Source organism: Martes martes (assembly GCF_963455335.1).
Source record: "Martes martes genome assembly, chromosome: 7".
NCBI classification, from domain to species: Eukaryota; Metazoa; Chordata; class Mammalia; order Carnivora; family Mustelidae; genus Martes; species Martes martes.
In genome coordinates this window covers 59556670-59581427 of record NC_137894.1, presented here as the reverse complement: position 1 = coordinate 59581427, position 24758 = coordinate 59556670, and the positions used below count along the sequence as shown (strand labels likewise).

Here is a 24758-nt window from a genome sequence, read left to right as displayed (position 1 = left end):
ATAGTCTTTCCTCTCCTTCCCAAGGGACCAGAACCCCAGCACCTGCCTCTCAGCTGCCTCCATCCACACCCAGCTCCCAAAGTGCAGAGGGTGGCTAGATCTAGAGCCACAGCTGGACAAACAGCTGGACGGGTAGATGGCTCCTGGTCCTCACTCCCCCACCTGCCTCTTCCGCTGTGGGACTGTGGTGGTTAAAGGTGGCAGGAGGTTGGCCCTTGTCCGTGATTTGAGTCCTCACGCTCATGACTTCATGAGTTCAGCCTGCCTGCTTCAACAGGGGACAGTCTGCTTCAAGTCCACAACCAGGAGCACCCCTAACTCCGCCTGCCCTGGGAAGATCCATCAGTCCCCGACCCACACAAACTGCTGAGAAAAAGAAAGAAAAAAATCACTCCAAAATGCATGTCAGTGAAGACACTTGTGGAAAGAACAGCATATATACTGAGGACGAAGTAATGAGAACTGTATTTCCCTTGCCAGTATCCGCTAATAAATAATGGTAATAACAATAATGATACTACTAAGCTCAGGGGCAGGCACCATGTTAAGTACTTTCCATATGTTATATTGTTGAAGGCTTACAACAGCCATTTGAGGTATTATGATCCCCACTTTATAGGTGAGAAAGAGGAGGCACGGGAAGGTTAAGTATCACAAGATAAAACAGCTGGTCAGTGGCTGGGTTCATGGAGCAGTGGGCGTGACTCCCTATGACAGTCTGGGAAACGAACCCCTGAGGATTCAACAACCAAGGCATCTTTATTCTGAAAGTAGCTAGCCATCAGCCTGAGAGGTGCCCTCGGCCTCCAGGCTCCCAAAGCCCACTGCTTTATCAGGTAAGTTATGGTATCAGGTAAGAAACCAGGCCAATCTGACTCTCCTGTTTGGCTATCAGGTGAAGATCAGAGTTCAGTTTCCACTACTGATCTCTGATGAACAGGTTGGGAAACCACAGCATAGGGTTCCCACACAAAACCGCCAAGTCAGCCTGAGAATTCCAGACCTGCCTCTTGGGTTCTAGGCCCCGGGATCTCCTTGGGAGGCATTACACTGAATACAAGTTCTTGGCCGCCAAAGCTCACATGGGCCAAACTCTCCAGCAAACTTGTCTCTGTGGATCACACAGGATATAGACCCACCAGTGACCCCCCTGAGAGTCCTCCTTGTCTGGAGGCACATGCTTTCCAGTGTGCCCACCAGGGGGCACCCTCGCCCTTCTACCTTCTGCCCTGCTGGGGGTGGGGGGTGGGGGACCAGTGTGAGATGGGCAGTGTGGGGTGCCTGCTACTCAGCTCAGCCCAGGAGCCCCATTTCCCAAAATGGCTATTCGTGTGACCTCCCTGATTGTTCTCCATAGCCACTCCAACATGATTTATGCAACATTTTTCTTTGTCATTTCACATTTTAAGAAACCTAAGTGTATTTTTAAAAGAAAAAACAAAGTCCTCTTTGATGAAGGTTTTCCTTGCTCCCCTTGCTGCATGGATTTCTTGCATTCTGAGGGCTGCTAGGTAGGATGTGGGCAGGAGAATACAGGTCCTACTGAAGCTACAATGGGGGGGTCCTCAAGAATGGGGTCCAGGCATGGCCATCACTGGCCAAAGATGGGTGAGGCTCTATTCTGTGGATTAGAGCCTCAACTTTCAGAGCCCAAGATGGACAGGATCAGAGTAAGGAGTACTGAAATCTCTGCCTTCCTTGCGGCATCCCCAAGCCTGTCTCTTGTCCTTCCCCAGGCTGAGGGAGAGGGAGGGGATTATCTTTCAAGGCAGACAAGAGGGAGAAGGACTTGGGTGCAGGACCAGGGATGGCTGCAGGTGACAGGTGTAGGATCTTTGGGAAAGGGCCAGGATTTCCCTTGCAAAATCCATTCAAACAGACCAAGAGGGAACCTGATCCCTGGGAGGGAACAGGGAACTGCTGGGGCACCAGAGGGGCCCCCAAAGGGGCACAAAGCTGGAGGGAGGCAGGGAGGAGAGATGAGAGCCTGCAGGCTTGGAGGGAGGGGAGAGAGGATGAGTTCTGAGGGCAGAGGGCAGGAGAGCAGAGAGGAGCTCCAGAGCTTCTGCCATAGCCTCTGAGGTCTTATTACCAGATCCACCCCACTGGTCTCAGAATCTTGGAATCCCTTTCCTGGGTGAGGGTCCCACAGTTGTTCAGGGGTGGCACAAAGGCCCACGGTGGGCCCTAGGGCAGAAAGGCAGGCCCTGAGAGGGGAAGGAAGTCCCAGGCAGAGCTCCCTGCTCCCCTAGCTAAGTTAAGAAGGGTGATAAAGAGGAGCAAGTTAGGCAAGAGGAAGTGAGCTGGCTGAGCAAGGCTGGGACTGAGCTCCCTGGGCCAGGTCAGTGTGAGGTTCATGTACCCTGACAAGGAACCCAGAGCTGAGGTCTCTCTAAGCAGCCTCCTGGTTCCAGCATTCTCACCCCAGGCCCTGGGCATGGAGCAGAGAAGAGAGCCTGGCAAGAGAGCGCTGTGAAGGCTGGTGGCCGGGTGTTGCTGTGTGCCTGGTCACAGTCCTGTCTATGGAGGGTCCAGGCCCTGCCAGGACCAGGGGGCCAAGAGGACTTAGTTACGCGTGGCGGCGGCTGAGAGGCGTGATTGCCTCACTCGTACCTCATTTTCATGGGAGGAAGCATTGAGAAAGAGGAGCTGGGTGTTCAGCAAACTTTGCTTATTCAAAACACCCAATCCCAGCTGGGCCCTGCCCCACCTTCAGCTCCCACTTCCAGGGGCCTCCCAGCCTCCTCAGCCCCTGGAAGAGACTCCCGTGCTTTAGAGGCCGCCTCTGCAGAGGTCCCTTCCCCTGGGAGCTCCTGACACCTTCCCCTCAGGCTCAGCCTGGGCACCAGTACACCCACGTGGTCCCCGTATTGTTCATTCTCCAGCCCCTCAGTTTCATCTGACCAGAGACTACTCCTGGGACTGAGAACCCCCGCCCACCACCAACAACACCCCACCAGCCCGGGCTCCAAGGAGACCAGGCCTCAGGAACCCGCCCCTCAGTCCTGCAGAGCACCGAGAAGGAAGCCCTGAGCAGGAAGTGCTGAGACACAGGCTGAGGGCGGGGGCTTTGGGGAGGGGAGCCTAACCTCCCTGGGCAGGAGCAGTGACCACAGCTCCCCCCAACCCCCCTACTGAAGGCAGGTGGGAGGAGGCCGATTTAAAAGGCAGACGGGCCTCTGGCCAAAGCATTCAGCTCTGCCGCCAGCCAGCCAGCCGCTGCTACCCCGGGGGCTCTAAGAGTATCCAGACTTCCGGACCCTCTCAGGACGGATGCCATGTGAACCCAGCTTGGCGCACCTCCAGCCGGCCAGCCTTCCTTCCCTCCTCCAGCCCGTGTGTGCCTGTCCAGCCTCTCCAGAGAGGGACCCTTAGCACCATGTCTCTCCTCAACCCCATCCTGCTGCCCCCCAAGGTGAAGGCTTATCTGAGCCAAGGAGAGCGCTTCATCAAATGGGACGATGTGAGTGGGGCGCTGGGGTGGTGGGGCCCTGCCTTTAGGGGCTTTGGGGGGGCTGGTTTATGTTTGCCCCGTGTGGCGCTGGTGTGGCTTGGCCAGGCAGCAGATAGGACAGCCTGGCAAGGGTATGTGCCCCTGAACACTCACCCTGGGACAGCTGGGGCTAGGGCTCTGTGTCGGGATGAGATGGGAGGATGTGCCCATTGGGGTGCTCTCACGGGAGGGACTCTCTGCATTGGGGTCTGTCCTCCCCCAAACGCCCAAGACAAGCAGGGGGGCATCCTGATCTCAGCACGAGTGGGAGCGAAGGACCCCAAAGCTGTGGCAGGGCCAGGCCCCTACTCCTAGCACAGATGCTCTTGCTCTTCTCCATCTGGCCCTGCCCTGGCCCAGGGAGGCCCCATTCTCCCCCGAGCTGCTTCGGGGCAGCCATAAAGCCTGAGGGGGACCCTAAGGGAGAACCAGAGGCATCTGCTCCCAGGGGCCTAGGAAGGAACTGATCGACTTCTGCTTCTGCAGGCTGCATTCAGCTGAGCTCCCGCCACCCGCCTGTTGGCGAGGAAAGGGGGAAGCCGCTGCTTTGCCCTGTCCCTCTGTCTCTGCTGTCTTTTCCTTCTCAGACTGGGGCCTGCTTCCCAGACTCTGGGCCTCCTGGCTTCTGAAAATGTTGGGACAGGCCAGGGATTCCCTTGGGCAGGCAAGAGAACATCATGGGGTCCTTCATGAAGCTGCTGGGCAGACCCATAAACTGATCACAGTGGGCTGGTCCTGGGAAGGAAGCTGGAAGGCTCTTGGGGGGAGAGGAGGCCCTTAGGACTGGCTCATTCTCCTCACAGGTGTGATGAGGGGATTCTGGGTCTGTGAGTTAAGGCAGCCTGGGGCTCTTGGCCATTCAGGGCTGCACTAGGCTGAGTAATCTGGTTGCCATGACTATGGGTAGGAGGCCCCTGGTGAGACGCTTTCTGCTTCCCTACGAGTGGTGTGGGCGACGTTGCATGGTGGTGACAGGTCCCAGGAGACTGTGGAATGAGGGAAGTGGCTCAGAATGAAAAATGAAGTGGCCTCTCTCAGTTCCTCTGGGAAGTGTGTGTAACCTGACTGGGCAGAGGGTCATTAGGGGTGGGGACACGCTCTATGGCCTTCTCTGCAGGCCAGTACCTGTGTAGCTGGGTGCCCCACCCCCCTCCCTGACACAGGGCACGGCATGGCCCGAGAATCCTGACTCCAGGAGCAGGAATCTCCTCAGCCTAGTCACAGGACATGTGTGCCGGTGAGACAGGGCTCTGCTCAGAATGTCTTTAGCCCAGTTGGCCAACGACTTGAGTACGTCCTGCTACGTTGAATAAGCCTGAGGCAAAAGATGTAACCAACTCCCAGCTCAGTTTTGCCTCCCATGGTCCCTTCACAGTGTATTTGGTGGGAGAAGCTCTTCTCCTGCTTGTGGAAGGACACTCAGCCAGTCACAAGACATTCCATTTGCTTCTGGGTAACAGACAATCCTAGGATCACTTTTCCTCATAAAATGCAGTCTTATTTCAGAAATGAGTTATAATTCTGAACTCAAGTCTTGGATGATGTCTTCTGCCCTCCTCCTTCTAGGAGTGGTTTATGTGGGCTGTAGGTGTTCTAAGATTGGTGGCAGGGGTCTCTGATCTTCCTCCAAGCCCTCCTCACCATGGGGTGCAGGCAGGGAGGTGGAGGGGGTAGCAAAGTTCTTAACTGAACAGGTGCTATCATCAACGGGCTCCTGCTTTCTGAGCCTCGCACAATGTTAGGCTTAGTCCTTCTCTGGTGGACATTTTTGAGGCTTCTCCTCAAAGTGAGGAGATCCTTGCCCACCGAGCTGGTGGTCCCTTACATAAGGATTCTTCTGCTATCCCTGTTTTGGGAGGTCACTCAAAATTACTTCTTCAAGTCCTTGGAATCCAGTTACCACCTTCAGTTTCCTGTAGCTTTGGACTCTGCCCCTCTTTCCCACAGGACCACTCTGAACCCCAGCACATACACTCTGTTTACTGCACCAACACACCCTGGGGTTTGGGCTCATCGAGCACAACCAGGGTCTCAGTGCCTCTGACACTCGGCTTCCTGGGCAGGAGTCAGACCCCAGTCTACTTTGCCCCACAGCTGCAGGGGGGACCAAAGCTTTCTAAGTATAGTTGAAACCCCTCACTACACTTAAAGTGAGAGGTCAGGGGGCACTTGGATGGCTCAGTCGGTTAAGGGTCTGACCCTTGATTTAGGCTCAGGTCATGATCTCAGGGTCTTGAGATCAGGCCCTGCGCAGCGCTCTGTGCTCAGTGGGGAGTCTGCTTCTTGCTCTCTCCGCCTTTCTCTCCCCCTGCTTGTGCTCATGCCCATACACTCATGCTCTCTCTGTCTCTCTCTCGAATAAATACATAAATCTTAAAAAAAAAAAGTAGATAAAGTGAGGGGTCAGGCACCGCCAACCCTCCTGTGGGGAGGGCAGAGAGTGGAGCTCACAACATAGTTCTCTCCAAAATTAGCCTCCTCACAAAGTGTTTTTTACCCCAGACTCTAACCATCCTTGACCCGAAAACTTTTTTTTTTTTTTTTTTTTACCATATCCTTTGTAAATTCTGCACATGGTCTTTTTTGGTGGGCAGCAACGACCATGCCTTGTTGAAAACTTCAACTTCATTATCTTGTTTTATATGCATATAAAGACCATCAAAATGAAGGCGAGCCTGTGCGCTCTGTGAGTGGAATGGGAGTTTAGAAGCGAGTACAGTGATCATTCCCAGGCTTCTTCAGCAAACAGGGAGCCCTGAGTTCATGGGTCTAGCACACAGACTTATAGTTTAGCTTAGCTACTGCACAGGCTGGTTTCCCTGGGGTCCACAAGCCCTCGGGGATTTTCTGGATAGGCTTCTAGCTGTGCAAACCACATACACACCGTTCTAGTGTGTTTCATGGAAGGCTTTTCAGAAGAGGGGAGGCTTGGGGGGCTCTCCGAAGGTATTTCAGGCATGGGAGGGCTGGGTTCTTAGGCTTGGAGGTGGGAATGCACTTGGGGTCTGTGGGAGACCATAGACATGGACTGGATAGATTGGCTGGGGATGGGTTCTTTGGGGAGTGGTTTGTGGAGGCAGGGATGGGGCCTGTGGGAAGCCAGGTAGCAGGTGTAGGGCCTCTCATGCAAGTGCAGCAGCTGGGCTCTTAGCTCTCACTGTGTTGAGTTCTCCTGGGGGGCAGCACTGAGTCTTGCAAAGAGACATTCTTTGGCTGAGCTGTGGCCTTTGAAAACGGGGAGGTGGGGGCCGAGATGTGTTTGGGGTCTAGAGGGAGAACCTCTGTTTGGGGTTTAGAGGGGAAACTTCTCTTTCAGAAATGCTATCTCTAATTCTCTCCCCCTCCCCACCCCTGATTCAGAGGTTTTAAGGCTTGTGCCTAGCCCAGAGCTCTGGAGAGCAAAGAATATGCCTGCAGAGTCCCTGGTCAGCCGCCTCCCAGGGAGATGGTGAGCTCTGAAACCCTGGCCTGGGCCGGGGAAGCTTGGCCTGAGGTCTCAGAGCTGAGAGCTGACCCTTTCTTTTTTTCTGTCTTTTTTGTTTGTTTGTTTCTCTTCCTTTTGACCACTTCTGTCTATAGGAAACCACAATAGCCTCCCCGGTTATCCTCCGTGTGGATCCCAAGGGTTACTACTTATATTGGACATATCAGAGTAAGGTGAGGCAGCCCCTCTCTGAGCTCCTGCTGATGCACTCAGTCCAAGCAGCCTTTTGATAGTGCAGGGGTGGAGATATGAATGCCCAGGGAGTACACGATGACCTGGGAGGGTGGCTCTGGGGCAGCCTCTGCTCCTGTGGACCGGGGCTATTTGCCCTGGGAGAGGGAAAGGGAAAAGCCTGTTTCTCTACCTGTGGTTCTGGGAAACTTGAGGGCTCAGACAGATCCAGAAGGGTCTCAGCACTGGGATGTAGGGAAGGGAGGGGGAGCTTGGGGCAAGTCCAGGAGAGTGTGGGCAAAATCGCAGGCCACAGCGCTGGAGTCACTTGAGTGGCCAGGGAAGGAATGGACAGAAGAAGGGAGGAGTCTCACCATGAACAGGGAGAACCTGATTGGTGGGAAGGGAAGGTGGGGTCCACCAACCTTCCGGGGGCCACCCCGGAAAGTCTTGGCTTCTACAGAAGGCAGTCGGTCAAGATGTGAAGGGGCATTGGAAGTTCCCTCCTCTCTGTTCTTCATTCTTCACTGACTTTTTTGTCTACATCATTTCTTTGCTCCTGCTGGGGCACACTCCAGGAGATGGAGTTTCTGGATATCACCAACATCAGGGATACCCGCTTTGGGAAGTTTGCCAAGATACCCAAGGTAGGCGGGCCCAGTGGCAGCCCAGACTCAGCATGGCCACAAGCTCCGGGGGGCGAGAGAAGGAGTCCCTGTGGGGGTAGCAAGCCTGATCTCTACAGCGAGGGGAAGAGTTCCCAGGCTGGGCAGCAGGGCCTCCTCCCTGAGTTGAGGAAGGGGTGTGGCTGCCCCTGAGCTTGCCAGAGCTTTGGTACCAGGGAACCGTGAAGAGTTGTCATGTGGCCAGGTCCTGCCCCCAGAGCACCCCAGACTATCTGGGAGTGTGGCTTATGCTCACCGCCCTCCCCGTCTCGCTTGCCTGTATTTGTCTGATGCTGGCAGGAAAACTGGAGGAAGGGGTTGGCAGAAAGCAGGCTTCTATGAGACTGGGCGCTAAGAATCCATCTCCAAATGGAAAATGGCAAACACGATACTCAGCGCACCCAGGCTGGGCTGCCGGCTTCATCTCTTCCCGTGGGCTCTTCGCCCACACTCCAGCACCTGGAGTCAGGGAGGCCAAGATGCTGAGGCCCGTGGGGGGTGGGATTCCACCCTAGGTGGCCACCGTTCTGGTGCGGTGGGGAGGGACGGGGAGAACCGTAGTGGAGAGGGGACAGGGGCACGCTTCTGATCCTGTGTCTGCTTCCTGCAGAGCCAGAAGCTCCGGGAGGTCTTCAACATGGACTTCCCCGACAACAACTTCCTCCTCAAGACACTCACTGTGGTGTCTGGCCCTGACATGGTAGACCTCACCTTCCACAATTTCGTCTCCTACAAGGAGAATGTGGGCAAGGTGCGCTGGGGGGGGTGTGAGGAGGTGTGCGGCGCAGGCCTGGGGCTGGGCACCTGGGGTAACTCAGGCTTCCTGCAGGACAGGCCTGGGCTGCAGGGGATGGGGGCGTCCATGTGTGGCCAGGGGTCTCACTGCTGTGCTCTGGGGTCCCGCAGAGCTGGGCCGAAGATGTGCTGGCCCTCGTCAAGCACCCACTGACGGCCAATGCCTCCCGCAGCACCTTCTTGGACAAAATGTAAGTGCCTGCATGCCGGGCCTCTGTGTGCCTGGCATCCGCGCGTGGGGCTCCATGCACCAGCCCCAGGGCCTTGATAAGCCGCTTTCTGCCCCACTAGCCTTGTGAAGCTCAAGATGCAGCTCAACCCCGAAGGGAAGATTCCCGTGAAAAAGTAAGTCTCCCCAGCTCTCCCTCTCCCCACACTTCCGCTCAGCTCCTCGAAGCCTTCCCTCTCCAGGTCTGACCCTGCTCTTTGGCTCCTGCCTTTCTCTGCTCCTTTAGTTTTTTCCAGATGTTTCCTGCCGACCGCAAGCGGGTGGAAGCTGCCCTCAGCGCTTGCCACCTCCCAAAAGGCAAGGTGAGTGGTTTTCCCGGCCCAGCCCAGGCCCTCCCCTGAGCTGGCTCTGACAGGAGGCCTATGTGGCCAGGCCCAGTTGGGGGTGGCAGGGCCCAGTCAATAGCCCGAAAAGCCAGTTAACCCGAGAGCACTGGTTTCTGATACAAGGCACAGAGACAGATCCCAGGGAGTGGGGATGAGATGCCTGGGTCCAGAGCAGCTTGGTCTTTACTGCCTACGCCTGGGTGGCTACAGAGGGCAGTGGTTGGTGGACTGCGTTTAGGGCAAGCAGCCAGGGTGGGGAAGGGGTTAGTTCTGCAGAGTGTGGGGGGAGGGGAACAGACCAAGGGTTGAAGCTGCCAAGACCTAGCCTTTAGCTCAACCCAGGAAAATATTATTTTTTTCCCTTCTGATTAAATGATTTTTTAATTACAAGATGTAGGCTGGGTCACCCCATGAGGGACCTTCTGTGGATTTCAAAAAGGAGCCCTCTAGGCAGATCCAGCCCTGAGCCCAGGGTTTGCGCCTGGCTAGGGAAGTGGATCTCAAGACCCCTGAACCCCCTTGGCCAGAGCCTTTGTATGGGGTACCACCTGCACCCCATGGGGTTTTGCCTCATGATAAGAATTTGTAATTTATAAATAAAACTAAGAGCTCATCCGTCACCTGTCCACAAGGGGCCCAGGAAGACTCCTCCCTCTCAAGTCACAGCTCAAGCATTCTGGTGCCCCCTTGATGTTGAAGGTCACAGGAATGTAAGCATGGGGTTGGAGAGAGGGTGAGAACGGGCTCCTGCAGACGGCCCTGCTGCCAGGACCTCTACTACACTTCCACCCTCCTTCCCTCCTGCCTCCTGAGCTCCCACTTTGTCCATCCTTCTTACATGTCAGCTCTCCTTGTGGTTCAGTAGAAGTCACTGACCCCTCTTCGCTTGGAGCCAATGGGTCCAAGATCCAGTCTTAGGGAGATACGGTCTGGCTCTCTTGTTCGGACCCTCTGCTCTAGCTCCAAACTAAGCCTGATGTTACCCTTCCAGATCCTGGACTATGTTTAAGGGGCTTTTCTAGGTTGGAATGCAAAGGCACAGATGCCCCAGGGACCACTAATCTCCTTGCAGTTTCTTTCTGTAAAGTTGCCTACGCTGGACATCACAGACTATGTGACCTTTGAAGTCAGGCTTCAATCCTTTAGTATAAGGGTTTCAGGGTTCTTCCACACTGTAGTCCGGATCGGCATGTTGTGCCTTTTCATCACTGAGTGATATCCCGGGGTTTGGAGTTATCGCCTTTTGCTTCCGTGTTCATCAGCTGATGACCCTCGGGTTGTGGCCACATCTTAGTCATTTCGAATAAGACTGCTATGAACCTTCGAGTGCATGACTTTGTAGGGACGTATGTTTTCACTCTCTATACCTAGAGGTAGAATAGTTGGGTCACATGGAGACTCTATATTTAACATTGTGAGGAACTGCCAAACTGTCTTCCAAAGTGACTGACCACTGTACAATCATACCGATGATGTCCGAAGGTTCCCCTCTCCTCAATGACACTTGTTATTGTCTGTCTTTTTAGAATCGGACTTGTCCTGTGGGAGTGAAGTGGTATCTCCTTGGGTTTTTGGTTTGCGGTTCCCAAGTGACTAATGAGATGGAGGATCTTTTCATGTGTTCACTGGTCATTTGCATATCTTCTTTGAAGAAATGTCTGTTCAAATCTTCTGCCTGTCTTTCCACTGGGTTTTTTGTCTCTTTACTGTTGAGTTGTCCCTTCCTGGATATTTGATTTGCAAATATTTCCCCCTCTTCTGTGGACTGTCTTTTCGCTTTCTTGATGCTATCCCTCGAAGCACAGAAGTTTTTAACTGAAAAAAAAAAAAGTTTTTAACGTGGATGAAGTCCAGTTTGTCTTTTCTGTGGCTGCTCCTCATGCTTCCTGGCACCTCCAGCCACTACTGTTGAATTGTCTATTTGCCCTTCATTGCTGTCAGGCTTTGCTCATGCATTAGGGGGCTCTGCTGTTAGGTGCATTGTTTCTATTCGAGATGCCTCTTTTGGAACATTTGCCCTCTACTTAAAAAAAAAAAAAAAAGAAAGAAGACCACCCACAGCTCTGGCAGACCTGCTTACTTCTAACCAACCCCTTCTTCTTCCTTCTGTGGTTGTTCCTAGTTCTGATCCTGCCCCAGCCAAGGGACTAGCCAGTGTCCAAGTTCAGGGGCAAGACAGACCAGCTCAGCATGCTCTCTGCTCAGCAACCAGCCCCTTGGGTGCCCCTTGGGGTGGGTGCTCAGGAGCCTGCTCCATGCTGCTCTGCCTGCCCTGAGCCCTCCCTCTCACAGGCTTCCCTGTACAGGTCTGGGCCTCATTTGTGGCTTTTAGCATGGAAAAGGTGGGTGCAGCAATGATCAGGTGACTCTTCCCCCAGAATGATGCCATCAATCCTGAGGACTTCCCAGAATCCGTCTACAAGAGTTTCCTCATGAGCCTCTGTCCTCGGCCAGAAATAGATGAGATCTTCACTTCCTAGTGAGCTTCCGTGGCTGGGCTGGGCCTGGGGAAGGGCTGGTGACTAAAATCCCCCTTGCCTTGCTGGGAATTAGGTGGCTTCTCTGGAGAAGGCAGTTGTCTGTGCTCTCTAGCCCCGGGGTTGGGGGGCCACAGACCTGTGCCCTCTCTGGCTTGCAGCCACGCCAAGGCCAAACCCTACATGACCAAAGAACACCTGACCAAGTTCATCAACCAGAAACAGAGGGACCCCCGTCTCAACTCACTGCTGTTTCCACTGGCGCGGCCTGACCAGGTGCGGGGCCTCATCGACAAGTATGAGCCCAGTGGCATCAACGTGCAGAGGGGTGAGGACTCAGGGAACCCCTCCCCTCTGTGGCCTGACCTGCCCTGCCCAGGGGATGCAGTCCTGACAGCTCTCCCCTCCGCCTCTGCCCACACCCCCAGGCCAGCTCTCCCCCGAGGGCATGGTGTGGTTTCTCTGCGGGCCTGAGAACAGTGTGCTGGCCCAGGACAAGCTGCTTCTCCACCAGGACATGACGCAGCCCCTCAACCATTACTTCATCAACTCCTCACACAACACTTACCTGACAGGTGACCAGGGTGACCTCGGCGTGCCCTCTCCTCTTGGGGTGGGGGTGCGGCTCCTGTTCCCCTGAATCCATCTCTCTGCGGGGCGGGCCCATGGGCTGCAAAAGGACAGACCGTGTGGGAGTGGGCAGGGGGTGAGTTGGACCGGCCTCTCCCCTCTGCTCTGGCTCAGCCGGCCAGTTCTCTGGCCTGTCGTCGGCCGAGATGTACCGCCAGGTGCTGCTGGCCGGCTGCCGCTGTGTGGAGCTGGACTGCTGGAAGGGGAAGCCCCCTGACGAGGAGCCCATTATCACCCACGGCTTCACCATGACCACAGACATCTACTTCAAGGTAAGACTTGGGGCGGGCATGGAAGCTGGTGGCAGTGGCACTAGGGAAGGGCCCCGGGGTAGGGATTAGGGGAGCGGGTGAAAACAGAAAAGAAGGATGGCTGGGAGGCCTCAGATCAGTGAGGGGACTAGAGGGGACCCGAGGAGACAGGGCCAATGGGGGCCCTCTAGTTCTCTGCATATTGAAACTGGGGAGTGGGGAAAGGTGCCGCTGGGGGCAGGGGTGGGGTGGGGTGGGTGGGGAGGGACCTGGGCCACTGACCTCCTCCCCACCCGGCCCTCTTCTCCTCCAGGAAGCAATTGAAGCCATTGCAGAAAGTGCCTTTAAGACCTCCCCCTATCCTGTTATCCTGTCATTTGAAAACCATGTGGACTCGTGCGTATCAGACCAGACCTGTTTGGCCTCCTTCTCTCCCCTATCCCCATCTCCTGCCTGCAGCTGCCTTCCCCCAACCCTCCCCCACCTCTAGTCATGCCCTGCAGCTCTCCCACTGCCCGGGGTGTCCATACAAGCTCCTCAGGACCTCAGGCTCTGCTGCCTATGTCCCTACCTCCCTGCGTCCCCAATGAGATGACCCAGGTCAGGGGTCCAGAAGGATGGACAAGAGGGAGTGGAGCTGCTGAACCCTACATCAGTTCTGCTCCCTGCAGACCCCGCCAACAGGCCAAGATGGCTGAATACTGCCGGATGACGTTTGGGGAGATGCTGCTCACAGAGCCCTTGGAAAAGTTCCCGGTGAGTGGATTTCGCTATGGGACATCTGGACCTGGGGGTAGGGGGCCTGGGGCAGCATAGTGGCCTGGTTAAGGAGGCAGATGTCCCCAGAGGATGTTGGGATTTATCTGGGAGGATTGTGGGGCCAGGATCCTATCACTTACCATGTGTCAGGCACTGTGCTGGGCTTTGAGGGGCCCGTTAGTGACAAAGACACAGTCCTAGCTCTCAGGTCACTCACCTTTAGTGGGGACACAAACAAGTAACCAGGCCATCGCAACCAGGGAAGGCTTCCTGGAGGAAGGGATGGCAAGCTGGAATCCAAGGGGTGATTGGATTTATCTTGGTGAGAGTGAGGAAATGGTATTCTAGGCAGGTGAGGGAGAAGAGTGTTGTCTGAGGAACTGGGTAAGTTGGGATGGCAGGAGCACCGCACAAGATGGGGGAAATGGTGGGAGGCAAAGCAGGGCAGGAGGACAGGCAGGGCAGATGGAACCCAGCTTGGGAAGAAGGAGCTTAGGCTGCACCCTGAAGGCATGGAGATGGTGCCGACCATCTCCTCTCTCCCACAGTTGAAACCAGGCATCCCCCTGCCCAGCCCTGAGGATCTCCGAGGCAAGATCCTCATCAAGAACAAAAAGAACCAGTTTTCTGTCCCAGCAGCCCCCAGCAAGGAGCCGGGTGGGGGTGCTGAGAACAGCTGCCCACCCAGCGCCTCTGTGGGAGAGGACCCAGGTGAGTCAGCCTGGGTGGGGAGGGGTCGAGGTGTGGAAGCACCTAGATGGGGAGAGAGGGGCTGGGCCTGGAGGCCATGTGTAGGGACCATGGTCCCAGTGCTGACGGACATGCATGTGGCAGTGTGGGCTGGTGAGGACGGGGCAGAGCCGGAGGAGGAAGAGGTGGAAGAGGAGGAGGAGGAGTCGGGAAACTTGGATGAGGAGGAGCTCAAGAAGATGCAGTCGGATGAGGTGTGTAGGGGGCAGCCCCGAACCCCCCCCTGCTGTCCTCAGGGCGGAGCCCTCCAGGAGCTGGTATGGGGCTTCCTCCCTGGGTTGCCCTCCCCTTCTCCATCCTCCCCTCTCTTCCCCAGGGCACAGCAGGCCTAGAGGTGACAGCTTACGAGGAGATGTCCAGCCTAGTGAATTACATCCAGCCCACCAAGTTCATCTCCTTTGAGTTCTCTGCCCGTAAGTGAGCACGTGGTGGGAGGAAAATGCTAAGCTGGAAGCTAGGCTAGATTCAGAAGGCCCTTGAGAAGTATGTCCTGACAGCAGAGCAGCTGGATGGGTGGGAGGAAGGGGACAAGGGATCCCCCCTTCCTTGGACGTGGGGGCTCTATTTATAGAAAGAGCCAGCAGAGGAGGCAGGCAAAGGGCTTTTTTAAGTGGCAGTGGCTCCTAGCTTCCCTGTGCCGTACTGAGGAACTTGGCACCAACCAGAATGCTCTGGAGTGTGTGGGTGACAGGCAGGCCACTTAGGACAGGCCATCTGAACCCTACTGGCCTGGGGCTCCTGCAGCCTCCTGCAGGCTCTGTGGCTCCCGGGGGCCAAATGGTGCCTTGGGCTGGCCCATGCCCAGGAGCGCTGACCCCTCTGGGCATCAGAGCTCCAGAGAAGGGCCACAGGCAGAGAAACTGGCCAGGGTACATCTGCCCCTCCCTCGCACCCCTTCCTCTCCGCGTGCACCCACACTACTTAGCTTCACTGCTCTTCTCAGCTGGGCGTGCCCCCGAAGTGGACACCTCTTTCTGCACACACTTGTGCAGTGTAGGCCTCTACCACACTGACTGCTAGGGCCTGGAACCCGCAGTCTGCAGCCCCCATCTGGGCCCACCCCGGGCATGCCTGCTCCCCCTCAACCATGTACATCTCCCACCCATGCCCCTACCCCTCACGTTTCAGCCAAAGCTTGTGCGCTCACCCTCTGCACATCCTCCCAGCTTCCCGACCCCCTGGGCTCTCCTTCTCTGTGCCATCCCAAGCTTGTGCCCCTCACCCTCCAGAACTGTGGCCCACACCCCCTCCGCGTGCATGTCTCCCGTGCATATCCTTCACCCCCAGCGGGCCATTACCCACCCAGACTGCAGAGCAGTTTGGCCTCTTCAACACTTGGGCCTGGGGGGATTGCTAGGTTGAAGGGATATCTGTGCTGGAGGGAGCTACCCCAGAAGGGAGGGCAGGGAGGAGGGCGGGGGTGGGGGGAAACCCACCTGATAGGCCCCCCACTTTCTCTCCCACACAGAGAAAAACAGAAGTTACGTCATCTCGTCCTTCACAGAGCTCAAGGCCTATGACCTGCTCTCCAAGGCCTCAGTGCAGTTCGTGGAGTATCCTTGAGGCCTCCCTAGGCAGGGTCCCCAGGTGGGGCGGTGGGGTGGGGAAGGCCTGGGGACAGGGTGCACAGAGGGAGCTGCTGGGTCTTCCGGGTGTGGACGACCTCGGGCTAGCTCCTCAACTCCCAGGTAGCTACAACAAGCGCCAGATGAGCCGCATTTACCCGAAGGGCACACGCATGGACTCCTCCAACTACATGCCCCAGATGTTCTGGAACGCCGGTTGCCAGATGGTGGCCCTCAACTTCCAGACAATGGGTGAGGGTACTCCGAGGCCCCTAAGAAACTGCACCCGCTCTCTGCCTCTCTTACCTTCACCCCATTCCTGGGGGGTTGTCTTTAGAACAGACCTGGAGTCCTGAGGTTGGCTGAGGCTGTGGTAGCACATGCGGGCATGTGAGTGGTTAGGGATATAAATGCCTTGGCTCGCGCCTATATGATGGCACATGTATGAGTGAGTACACATGTGATGAGGCCAGAGTGCTGGCCCAAGTTCTGGCTGCTCTGCCTGAATGAGCCCACAGAAACCCTGGCTTCACTGGCCTCAGGCCCCACTGTGAGTAACGGCCCGACCGTGGCCTTGCTTCCACTAACTTCCACCTGTGGAGCCTTCCTGAGTGATGAGACACCCTAGAGAAGCAGGCTGGGTCATGAGAAGCCCTCATCATTCTAGTCCACCCAAGCCTCTCGTTCCACAAGACGGGAGAGGCTGAGGGACATAGGAGATGGAGACTAGGTGCGGACCTGGGGCTGGGCCTTGCTCACAGAGTGCCCTTGTCTCCCGCCCCCTCCCCAGACCTGCCCATGCAGCAGAACATGGCGTTGTTTGAGTTCAACGGGCAGAGTGGCTACCTCCTCAAGCATGAGTTCATGCGGCGGCCAGACAAGCAGTTCAACCCCTTCTCAGTGGACCGCATCGACGTGGTGGTGGCCACTACCCTTTCCATCACGGCAAGCCCCTGAGGCGGACATGTGGCTGGGAGGGCTGGGACACAGGAGCTCTACTCCTCCACTCCCAACCCCCTCCCCTGATATCCTGAAAACTTCAGCCCAAGCCAGTTCTCGCAGTAGAGAGTTGCCTTGGAAACTGCCTCCTCCTCAGCACTGGAGGCTGCCTCTTGGTCCCCATGGAAACCAAGGGGAAGGGCTGAGGCTAGGGTGGGGGAGGGGAGAAGAGTGGGCAGAGTGGGGCTGCAGGAGCCCCAGGCCCTCGGGGAGGGTGCTGTTTTCCTTTCTTGCCTGGGGAGGAAGGTGGGGAGGCCCACGCCTCTTCCCTGAATGCTGGAAGCACCTAGTGGCCCAGAGCTTAGCCGAAGTCCTTGAGCCACATGGCCCCAGCTGGATGGGGTTCTTCACAGTAGCCAAGAACAGGTGCTTCAGCTCCAGGAGCTAGAGGCTCTAGGTTCGAGGCAAGAGCTTGGGGTAGGGGGTGGTGAGAGCTGAGGCTGGCCTCCCGTGGGTCCCCAGGTCATCTCTGGACAGTTCCTGTCAGATCGCAGTGTGCGCACATATGTGGAAGTGGAACTCTTTGGCCTTCCCGGGGATCCCAAGAGGCGCTATCGCACCAAGCTGTCACCCAGCGCCAACTCCATCAATCCTGTCTGGAAGGAGGAGCCTTTTGTCTTTGAGAAGGTGGGGAGCTAGGGCGTGGCAGGGGCTGGGATCTGTCCCCACTTCTTGGCCTCTACTCATAGAAAAGAGAAACTAAATAAAGGTCCTTGATCGTCCTGCTCTCCCTACCCCTCACCCTGTGCCCTCCTGATTTTAAGAGTCCAAAATTCACATTTACTGAAATTTACTTGCTGAACAATTTTATGTGTGAATCCGTGTGTGTATGTGCGTGCACAGGTGTGCGTGTGCTCACGCACATGTGTGTTCATGTTAGGATGAGAGGCAGAAATGTGAACTCCCAGTCCAGGGTACAGAGTCCCAGTCCAGCAGGGGTCTTTTGTCCTGATTGGATACTCATTGGCAAGGCTGTCCAGGACTGTCTTCACCAGTACCCCCAAGACCTGGGCTGCCTAGCCAGCCCTTCTCCCCTGTGTGGACCAGCCATGGCATGAGCTAAGAGGATGCCTATGTGTGTGGCCTAAGAGTGTGCCCGCTGTCCTCGCCAAATCTGGTAACACCTGCCATGTTCTCACACTGACACTAAGACTTCTGAAGCTAGGGACGTGGGCAGCTTGGCCATCCTCTCCCCTCCCCAGCTTGTCCTGTCCCGAACTCTCCCTAGATCTTGATGCCTGAGCTGGCATCCCTCAGGGTGGCTGTACTGGAGGAAGGCAACAAATTTCTTGGACACCGCATCATCCCCATTAATGCCCTGAATTCTGGTAAGGATGGAGTCCTTCTTTGCTGTCGCTAGTCAGTCTGAGACCAAGGCCAGCATTAGGAGCTTGTCCTGGGCCTGCAGCAGCTTCTGGGGGTGTCCCTGAGACCTTACCTAATCCTCTCATGTATGAGGACTGGGGCAAGAAGAGGAAACTGACAGTGGTGGGGCCTCTGCCACAGAATGCCTATAATTTTCTGAAACTACTGGGGCAATTTACCAAGGAACTTATACTTATGGGGCACCTAAGATGAGTTATGGGTTTATAACACTTTCTCACTTAATCCTAACCATAACCACATGAGGGAGATCCTATTCACCCCATTTCACAGCTAAGGAAAATCTCAAGAGCTTTAAAGGAAACTGCCCAACGTCACATAAGGAGGAAGGTACAAAACCAGACTCAGACTCTGGTCTCCCTGCCTCTAAACCAGAGGCCTTGAGTACTGGGCTGCTCTTGCAGTGCTGGGTGGCTTTGGGCATGGCTTACCGCCCATCCTGTCCTGCCCAACAGGCTACCACCATCTGTGCCTGCATAGCGAGAGCAACTTGCCCCTTACCATGCCCGCCCTTTTTGTCTTCCTGGAGTTGAAGGACTATGTACCTGACACCTGGGCAGGTAGGTGGTCCACTCCACCTCCTCCTCCTCAAGCCAACCTCCAGAGTTGGGCATGACAGGATAGCCTGGGGTAGGTGGGATGGGGGTGCCTTCCAGGGACAACTCCACACCAGTCCCATGATGCCCCTATGCACCCAGATCTCACCGTAGCTCTGGCCAATCCCATCAAGTTCTTCAGTGCCCATGACAAGAAGTCTGTGAAGCTCAAGGAAGCCATGGAAGGTCTGCCTGAGGTCTGTTCTGCCTGGTCCAGGAGCTTTGCCCTCTAGGAGGGAGGATGAGGGAGGGGCCAGGGTCCTAGGCTGACAGACAGAGAGAGCTGTTGGAGCCTTGTTCTTAATCTTCTCTCCCTACACAGAAACCCTTCCCACTTGGGAGTCCAGTTGTCCGCCCGGTCAACGGAGCGTTGGCCCCAACGAGCAATGGGTCTGCAGGTATGCACCGTAGTATCCTCCCGCAGACTGGAAGGGCCTCGACCTCTCCAGCAGTACCCACAGGAACATCCCCCCAAAACACACTTTCACTTGGGATGGGAACGATTGCTGGGAAAGTGCGCTGCAGGGGGCCCATACCTCCACACACCCCCCCAGGGGTCGGGGAGAAGCCGCCAGAACCAACCCCCACCCCCACCCCGGGACCCCTGTCAGCCCACCCTGTGGCTCTTGCAGCAGCTGGGGCCAGGGCCAAGGAGGAGGCTATGAAAGAAGCTACGGGTAAGGCCTGCTGAGTCCGAGAACGAGCCCGGGGGATGGTCCAGGACCCCGTGGGGGTGGGAGTGGGGGGCTCCCGGGCGGCGCGCACCTCACCCTGGCCCCCGCAGAGCCCCGGACCGCCAGCCCGGAGGAGCTGCGGGAGCTGAAGGGCGTCGTGAAGCTGCAGCGGCGGCACGAGAAGGAGCTGCGGGACCTGGAGCGGCGCGGCGCGCGGCGCTGGGAGGAACTGCTGCAGAGGGGCGCGGCGGAGCTGGCTGGGCTGGAGCCGCCGGGCGCGGGGGGCTGCAGGGGCCGCCGGCTCGGCCCCGGCAAGGGCTCTCGCAAGAAGAGGTAAGGGCGGCGGAGGCGGCGGGCTCAGCCCTTGGTGGCGCCGGCGGGCGGGGGGCGGCCGAGGGCTCAAGGCCGGTCCCCACGTGGCGTCTGCAGGACCCTGCAGTGCGAGGAGGCCGCCGGGACCGCGCCGGGCGAGGGCTACGAGAGCCCCGAGGGCGCGGACGCGCGTGCGCGCGAGCTGCAGGACAGGCTGGAGCTGGAGCTGCTGCAGCACGGTGAGGAGCAGTACGAGTGCATCCTGAAGCGCAAAGAGCAGCACGTGGCTGAGGTGCCTGCGCGGGGGGAGGGGCGGGAGCCACAACCCAAACAACCCGACCCCTGCCCCAGCCTCCGCACAGCAAAAGGCTTCTCTAACTAAGCCCGTCCCTGCACTGCCCCGCAGCAAATCGCCAAGATGATGGAGCTGGCCAGAGAGAAGCAGGCGGCAGAGCTGAAGACCCTCAAGGAGACCTTGGAGATGTATGATTGCCTCCCACCCATGCCTGACACTCACCTCCCACCGGGAGGGCTCAGGTCCCACAGAACACCTCCCTGATGTTTGTCTCTCTGTAGTGACACCAAAGAGATGAAGAAAAAGCTGGAGGCCAAGAGGCTGGAGCGGATTCAGGCCATGGTCAAAGTCACCCCTGACAAGATGGCTCAGGAAAGGTGCGCCCTTGACTCGAACTCCAGGGCCAGTCTGAGCAGGGACCACACTAGGTGGGAAGGGGCCTCCCTGCAAGTGGATCCTGACTCGCTTCCCAGAGATGTGCCTGTCCCCTGGCTCTGGAAGGTCACCCCATTTCTGTCGCCTCTGATCAGAGCGTTCTCAATGGGCCACAGAAGCCGTCACTCTGAGCAGAAAGAATTTCAGGGAAAACTAATCATACAAACAGGGAGGTGAAACCTTGGGACAGCAGCTGCCCGCCCTCTAATGCTGTGAAGGACAGTGTGTTTAGTGGGGAAGCCCTCTCCTCAGACAGCCCCTGGAGCTCCCAAAGGCCCCTTAATCTCCTCCTTGGCTTCCCATGATTACCACCACTGCCCTGCCCCCCTCCCACCCACCCCCAGGCGGTTTCTGCTCCTATGGTAGAGTTCTCATTTGGTCTACACCCTGAAGAGACTTGGTCATACCCAGCTCTTCCTAGGGGCCTCTTGCCCTCTCTGAAACTCTGATCACCCCAACAGACTGAAGAGAGAGATTAACAACTCTCACATCCAGGAGGTGGTGCAAGTCATTAAGCAGGTGTGTAAGAGCTGTGTCTTTCACACACACACATACACAGACACTCATGCACTACATAGGAGGGATGGTGTGGTCCCAGGCTTTTAAGTTGTCTTCAGGAGGCACACAGTCCTGAGTGGCCCATGTAGTTGGGGATGGGAGGAGGCAGTGAAGGGGAGGTGGAGCTCCTGGGCTACCCCAGGGTTCTGGCCTTTGTGTGGAGGTTAGGGTACCAGCCTAAAAAGATCTGTCTCTGGCAGCTGCCCTGGATGGAAATGACAGGGGCTAGCTGGCCAGGGGAGGATGGGATTGGGATGGGTGGGTATGAGGGAGTGAGGGGGACTTCCTGAGGCTCCAAGGAGTCAGAAAGGAAGTAAGGCCCTGCTGAGAATGGACTTAAAGCTCTCCTGGGACTATTAACAACAGTAACAGAGCTGGCTGAGCTGGGGTGCTTGGGAGGGGGGGCTCTGTGGGGTCTGTTTACTGAATCCAGACCTTGTGTGGTACACTTTAAGCCAGGAACTGTCTCATACAGTCCTGCACAACCCAGCAAGACAGACTATTATCTTCATTTTATACATTTAAAAAGAACTGTTCAAAGGTTAAGAAATTCGTCCCAAGTCTTATAGCTGGATAAGGGACTGTAGCTGGATTCCAAGTCAGGTTGCCTGTCTGGGCTGTCCTGATTCCCTGCCTCTCACTCCCACCCAGATGACAGAGAACCTGGAGAAGCACCAGGAGAAGCTGGAGGAGAAGCAGGCAGCCTGCCTGGAACAGATCCGGGAGATGGAAAAGCAGGTGTGACAAGGACTACCGCCCTGCCCGCCAGGAGAGTTGGCCTGCACTGGGGAGCTGCCAGTCAGGAGATGGGCGGGGGCAGGAAGGGGATTCACCCCTCGCTGGTGGGCTGCAGGTCCTCTTTCCCACGGGGTCCTGGGGCCCTTCAAGATGAGGCAGCTCTGCAGATGTCTTTGCTTGGTTGGGATCCCCTTCTCTGGCAGGCTCCCTGATGGTCTCCACTACGCCTCACCACCCCAGTCTCCTGGGAGATCTGAACAGACTGGGCATCTCCTTGTTTGACTATACAGGGGAGGGAGAGTGGGCAGGTGGGCCCCTCCTGAGCCAGGCGGTGGTCTTTGCTGTCCCTACAGTTCCAGCAGGAGGTGCTGGCAGAGTTCGAGCTCCGGATGAAGGGCCTGGAGGCTGAGGTGAAGGAGTCAGTGAAGGCCTGCCTCAGAAACTGCTTACCCTCTGAGGCCAAGGACAAGCCTGAGAGGCCCTATGAGGCCTTCAGGGAGCTGTGTGACCAGGACCCACTCACAGCAAAGGCAAGCGCCGAGGAGAGCCGCCTCTGATGCCCTCATCCCACTGGGACATTCTGTAAGGACATTCACTCTTCTCTGGGATGGGGTTCCATTCCCCCAGGAGGAAAGGCTGTGGGAAGCTGGGGCTCTTTTGGATGCTGGAGTCCCTTCCTCAACAACCAGGCTAGAGGAGGAGGCAGGAAACGGGTACCATCAGGGCAGGGCCCATCTGAGGTTTCAAGGTCCTCTCCGATCTGACTTCCTACTCCTCATCCTTCTTCTCTGCCTCTGAGTAAGTGTCTCACATTTGTTGAGGGCAAAAGGATATGGACTGGGAGGCAGGAAATGGGGTCCTGGCCCCACTCTCCTTTCCCTAGTGTGTCACCAGTGGCACCCCACTCTGGACTCTGTGTCCTTACCTGGAGGGTTAGGCCTAGCTGTCAGAGCCTCCACTCTAGCCCCTCTAGGTCAAGCAGGACCAAACTCCAAACCCTTCTGCTGTAAGCCCCTTCTCAGACCTGTCCTGAGTCAGCCTCCTTGTTAGTTCCCTGATACAGAGCCTGTCCGAGCTCCCTGGGGACAGCTGCTTCCAGGATCCTGGGCTGAGGTCCCTTCCCTGGCCTCCTGCCTGTGGGGGATGGGAGGCTGATATGGAAAAGCTGCCTCAGCTGTCTGCTGAGAGGACTGGGCCTCTAGCTAGTAGGGAGGGCTAAGGAAGGCCTTTGGGGGACTCTCCTAGGCCTGGTGGGGGGGGGTACATCCTCAGTATGTACCCCAGCTCAGGCTGCCTAATAAGGTTAGCATCATTTTTCTCTCCTATGAGATTTATTTATTTTTCTCCTCCTCACTCCTACTAAAGAGAACCCTCATCCCAATATTTCCTGCCTAAGCCTGGCCTTTGTTCTACAGCTGAGAAATGGGGGGTAGGAGGGGAGTATGCTCCTGAAATGAAATGGCCTGGGAGAAAAACCCTTGGGAGCTGAATCCCAGGGTGAGGTCCCTTCCAGAGCCCAGTGAAATGGCCTGCTTCTGGGCCTGAAGGGGATTCACTTCCCTTTCTGTCAGCCCTGATGCCACAACCACTGGAAAATGAGGTCACCCCTCTTCTCCACCCCCAACCCAGACGTGGCCCTTCCTTGTCTCTACCCTCAGGGCTGTAGCAGAAGAGCCTAGGGCAATGGTGCCCCCTTCCTCTTGGGGAGTTGTGAACCTCCAGACCACCTGGGCTCCTTTAGGCAGGCATAACAACGGTCAGATTCTACACCAGGCGGTTATGGTTGAATCCAACACTTGCTCGAAAGGGGTTTGTGGGCAGCTGTTCACTGCACCTGTGGCGTGATCCCAGATCCCAAATGGGAACAGGCACTGGCTTGGGAGAAGGCAGGTGGGGATTGATTCTGGAAAGAGGTTGTTTTCTCATCAGAGAGTTATTACAAATGCCATTAGCTCTGAGCCCTGTGCCTTTGGAAAATAAACGGAACCACCACCACTACCCTCCATCCCTCTGGGGCCCTTACCTCTGGGATCCTAGCGTTCCCTGGTTACAGGTTGGGACTAGGGGCCCTGCCCATTCACAGTAGTAAGGCCTGTCATTGACACGTCTGGTTTGCACACGCACTGGCTATAGCCAAGGGTGGGATGCTTGTACCCCAGAGGAGTGCCCCGTCTTTAGCTCTCTTGCTGGGTACTCAATTGCCCCATCTCCCTGCCAGCCCAGGGGTAGAGCCTTATAGGAATGATGATCCAAGCTAGAGGAATTCACTGACCCAAGCACGTGGGCATAAGCCAGAGCCAACACCGAAGAGAGCCCACTGGAGAGTCCCCAGCTTTTGCCAATGACTGCTGAGGGCAAGGAGACCAGCCCAGGCAGAGTCTTTGGGCCCCCAGGGTGGAGCTGGGAAGCCCAGGAATGGGCTAGGAGAGCACAAGAGGCTGGGAGCTTCCCAGGAGGCCCAGATACCCACCTCTCTGCTTCCTGTACTCTGGAAAAACGGTGGGGTGCCCCCTGGGAAAATGCTGGAGTCTTTGGGCCCTGGAGATGACTTCATCTCTGGCTACAGGGGAAGTGCTGGGGAGGAGTTAATGCCCTCCCTCAGGACCTGGGGTAGGTGAATTCCTGCTGTGTACCCGTGGGGCAGGGGCAAGGTTCCCTGTCCACTCATTGTGCCTCAGTTTCACTTTTTACGTTAAGGGAAGGGTCCCTACCCCCTTCTCAGTCCCATTGCTGACTCAGATACCAGAGTCCCGTGCTGACTCACCCCATCCCCTGCACCCCCCACTCCTCCCCAGCTCTCTGGATCTCCCAGCCATGTGCCACCAGGCCCAACCCTGCTGAGCTGGTGCAACGTGACAGGCTGAGGGGGCTGGTGATACTTGAGGAGGAAAGAAGGGGGTCCGGGAGGGGGTGGCCAGCGGCAGACGGAGTGACAGACTGCAGACAGGAGCCTAGGAGCCTAGTGTAGCGTGCCTCTGGGAAGAAGCCCTTTTGCCAGCCTGGGGCCTGCAAAGGGTGAGGCTCAGCAGGTGGAGGGGAAGTGAGGGGGGAGTGCGGATTGTGCGCCTGCCTGCTCCCTGCCGCAGCTCCTTCTCCTGTCAGCCTTCGGCTCCCTAAGCGACAGCTTCTAATTCCGGCTGTCGGGGCCTCCGTGCTCTGCAGCACACGCGCAG

General features: G+C 56.7%; 1 protein-coding gene across 4 annotated transcripts; it reads left to right on the top strand.

Annotated features, from left to right (window-relative positions):
- Positions 1-3379: 3379 nt before the first annotated feature.
- PLCB2 (phospholipase C beta 2) lies at positions 3380-22968 on the top strand (the record flags this gene model as incomplete). 4 transcript variants are annotated; one of them, XM_080809413.1, is made up of 33 exons in its annotated part: positions 3380-3463; positions 7073-7150; positions 7727-7795; positions 8424-8564; positions 8720-8799; positions 8900-8953; positions 9064-9139; positions 11542-11642; positions 11802-11968; positions 12069-12215; positions 12385-12542; positions 12835-12917; positions 13193-13277; positions 13829-13991; positions 14115-14224; positions 14347-14443; positions 15499-15583; positions 15723-15847; positions 16386-16540; positions 17057-17221; positions 17823-17922; positions 18433-18537; positions 18676-18770; positions 18896-18971; positions 19185-19250; positions 19358-19580; positions 19677-19851; positions 19966-20042; positions 20136-20231; positions 20751-20808; positions 21499-21585; positions 21939-22115; positions 22636-22740. In XM_080809413.1, 33 exons carry the CDS (start codon positions 3380-3382, stop codon positions 22738-22740), a joined length of 3663 nt encoding a protein of 1220 aa, XP_080665539.1. The 4 variants fall into 4 exon arrangements, with proteins under 4 accessions (XP_080665539.1, XP_080665541.1, XP_080665540.1 ...); XM_080809415.1 differs by having other exon boundaries at positions 19206-19250; positions 21939-22968; XM_080809414.1 differs by having other exon boundaries at positions 14091-14224; positions 19206-19250; positions 21939-22968.
- Positions 22969-24758: the final 1790 nt, after the last annotated feature.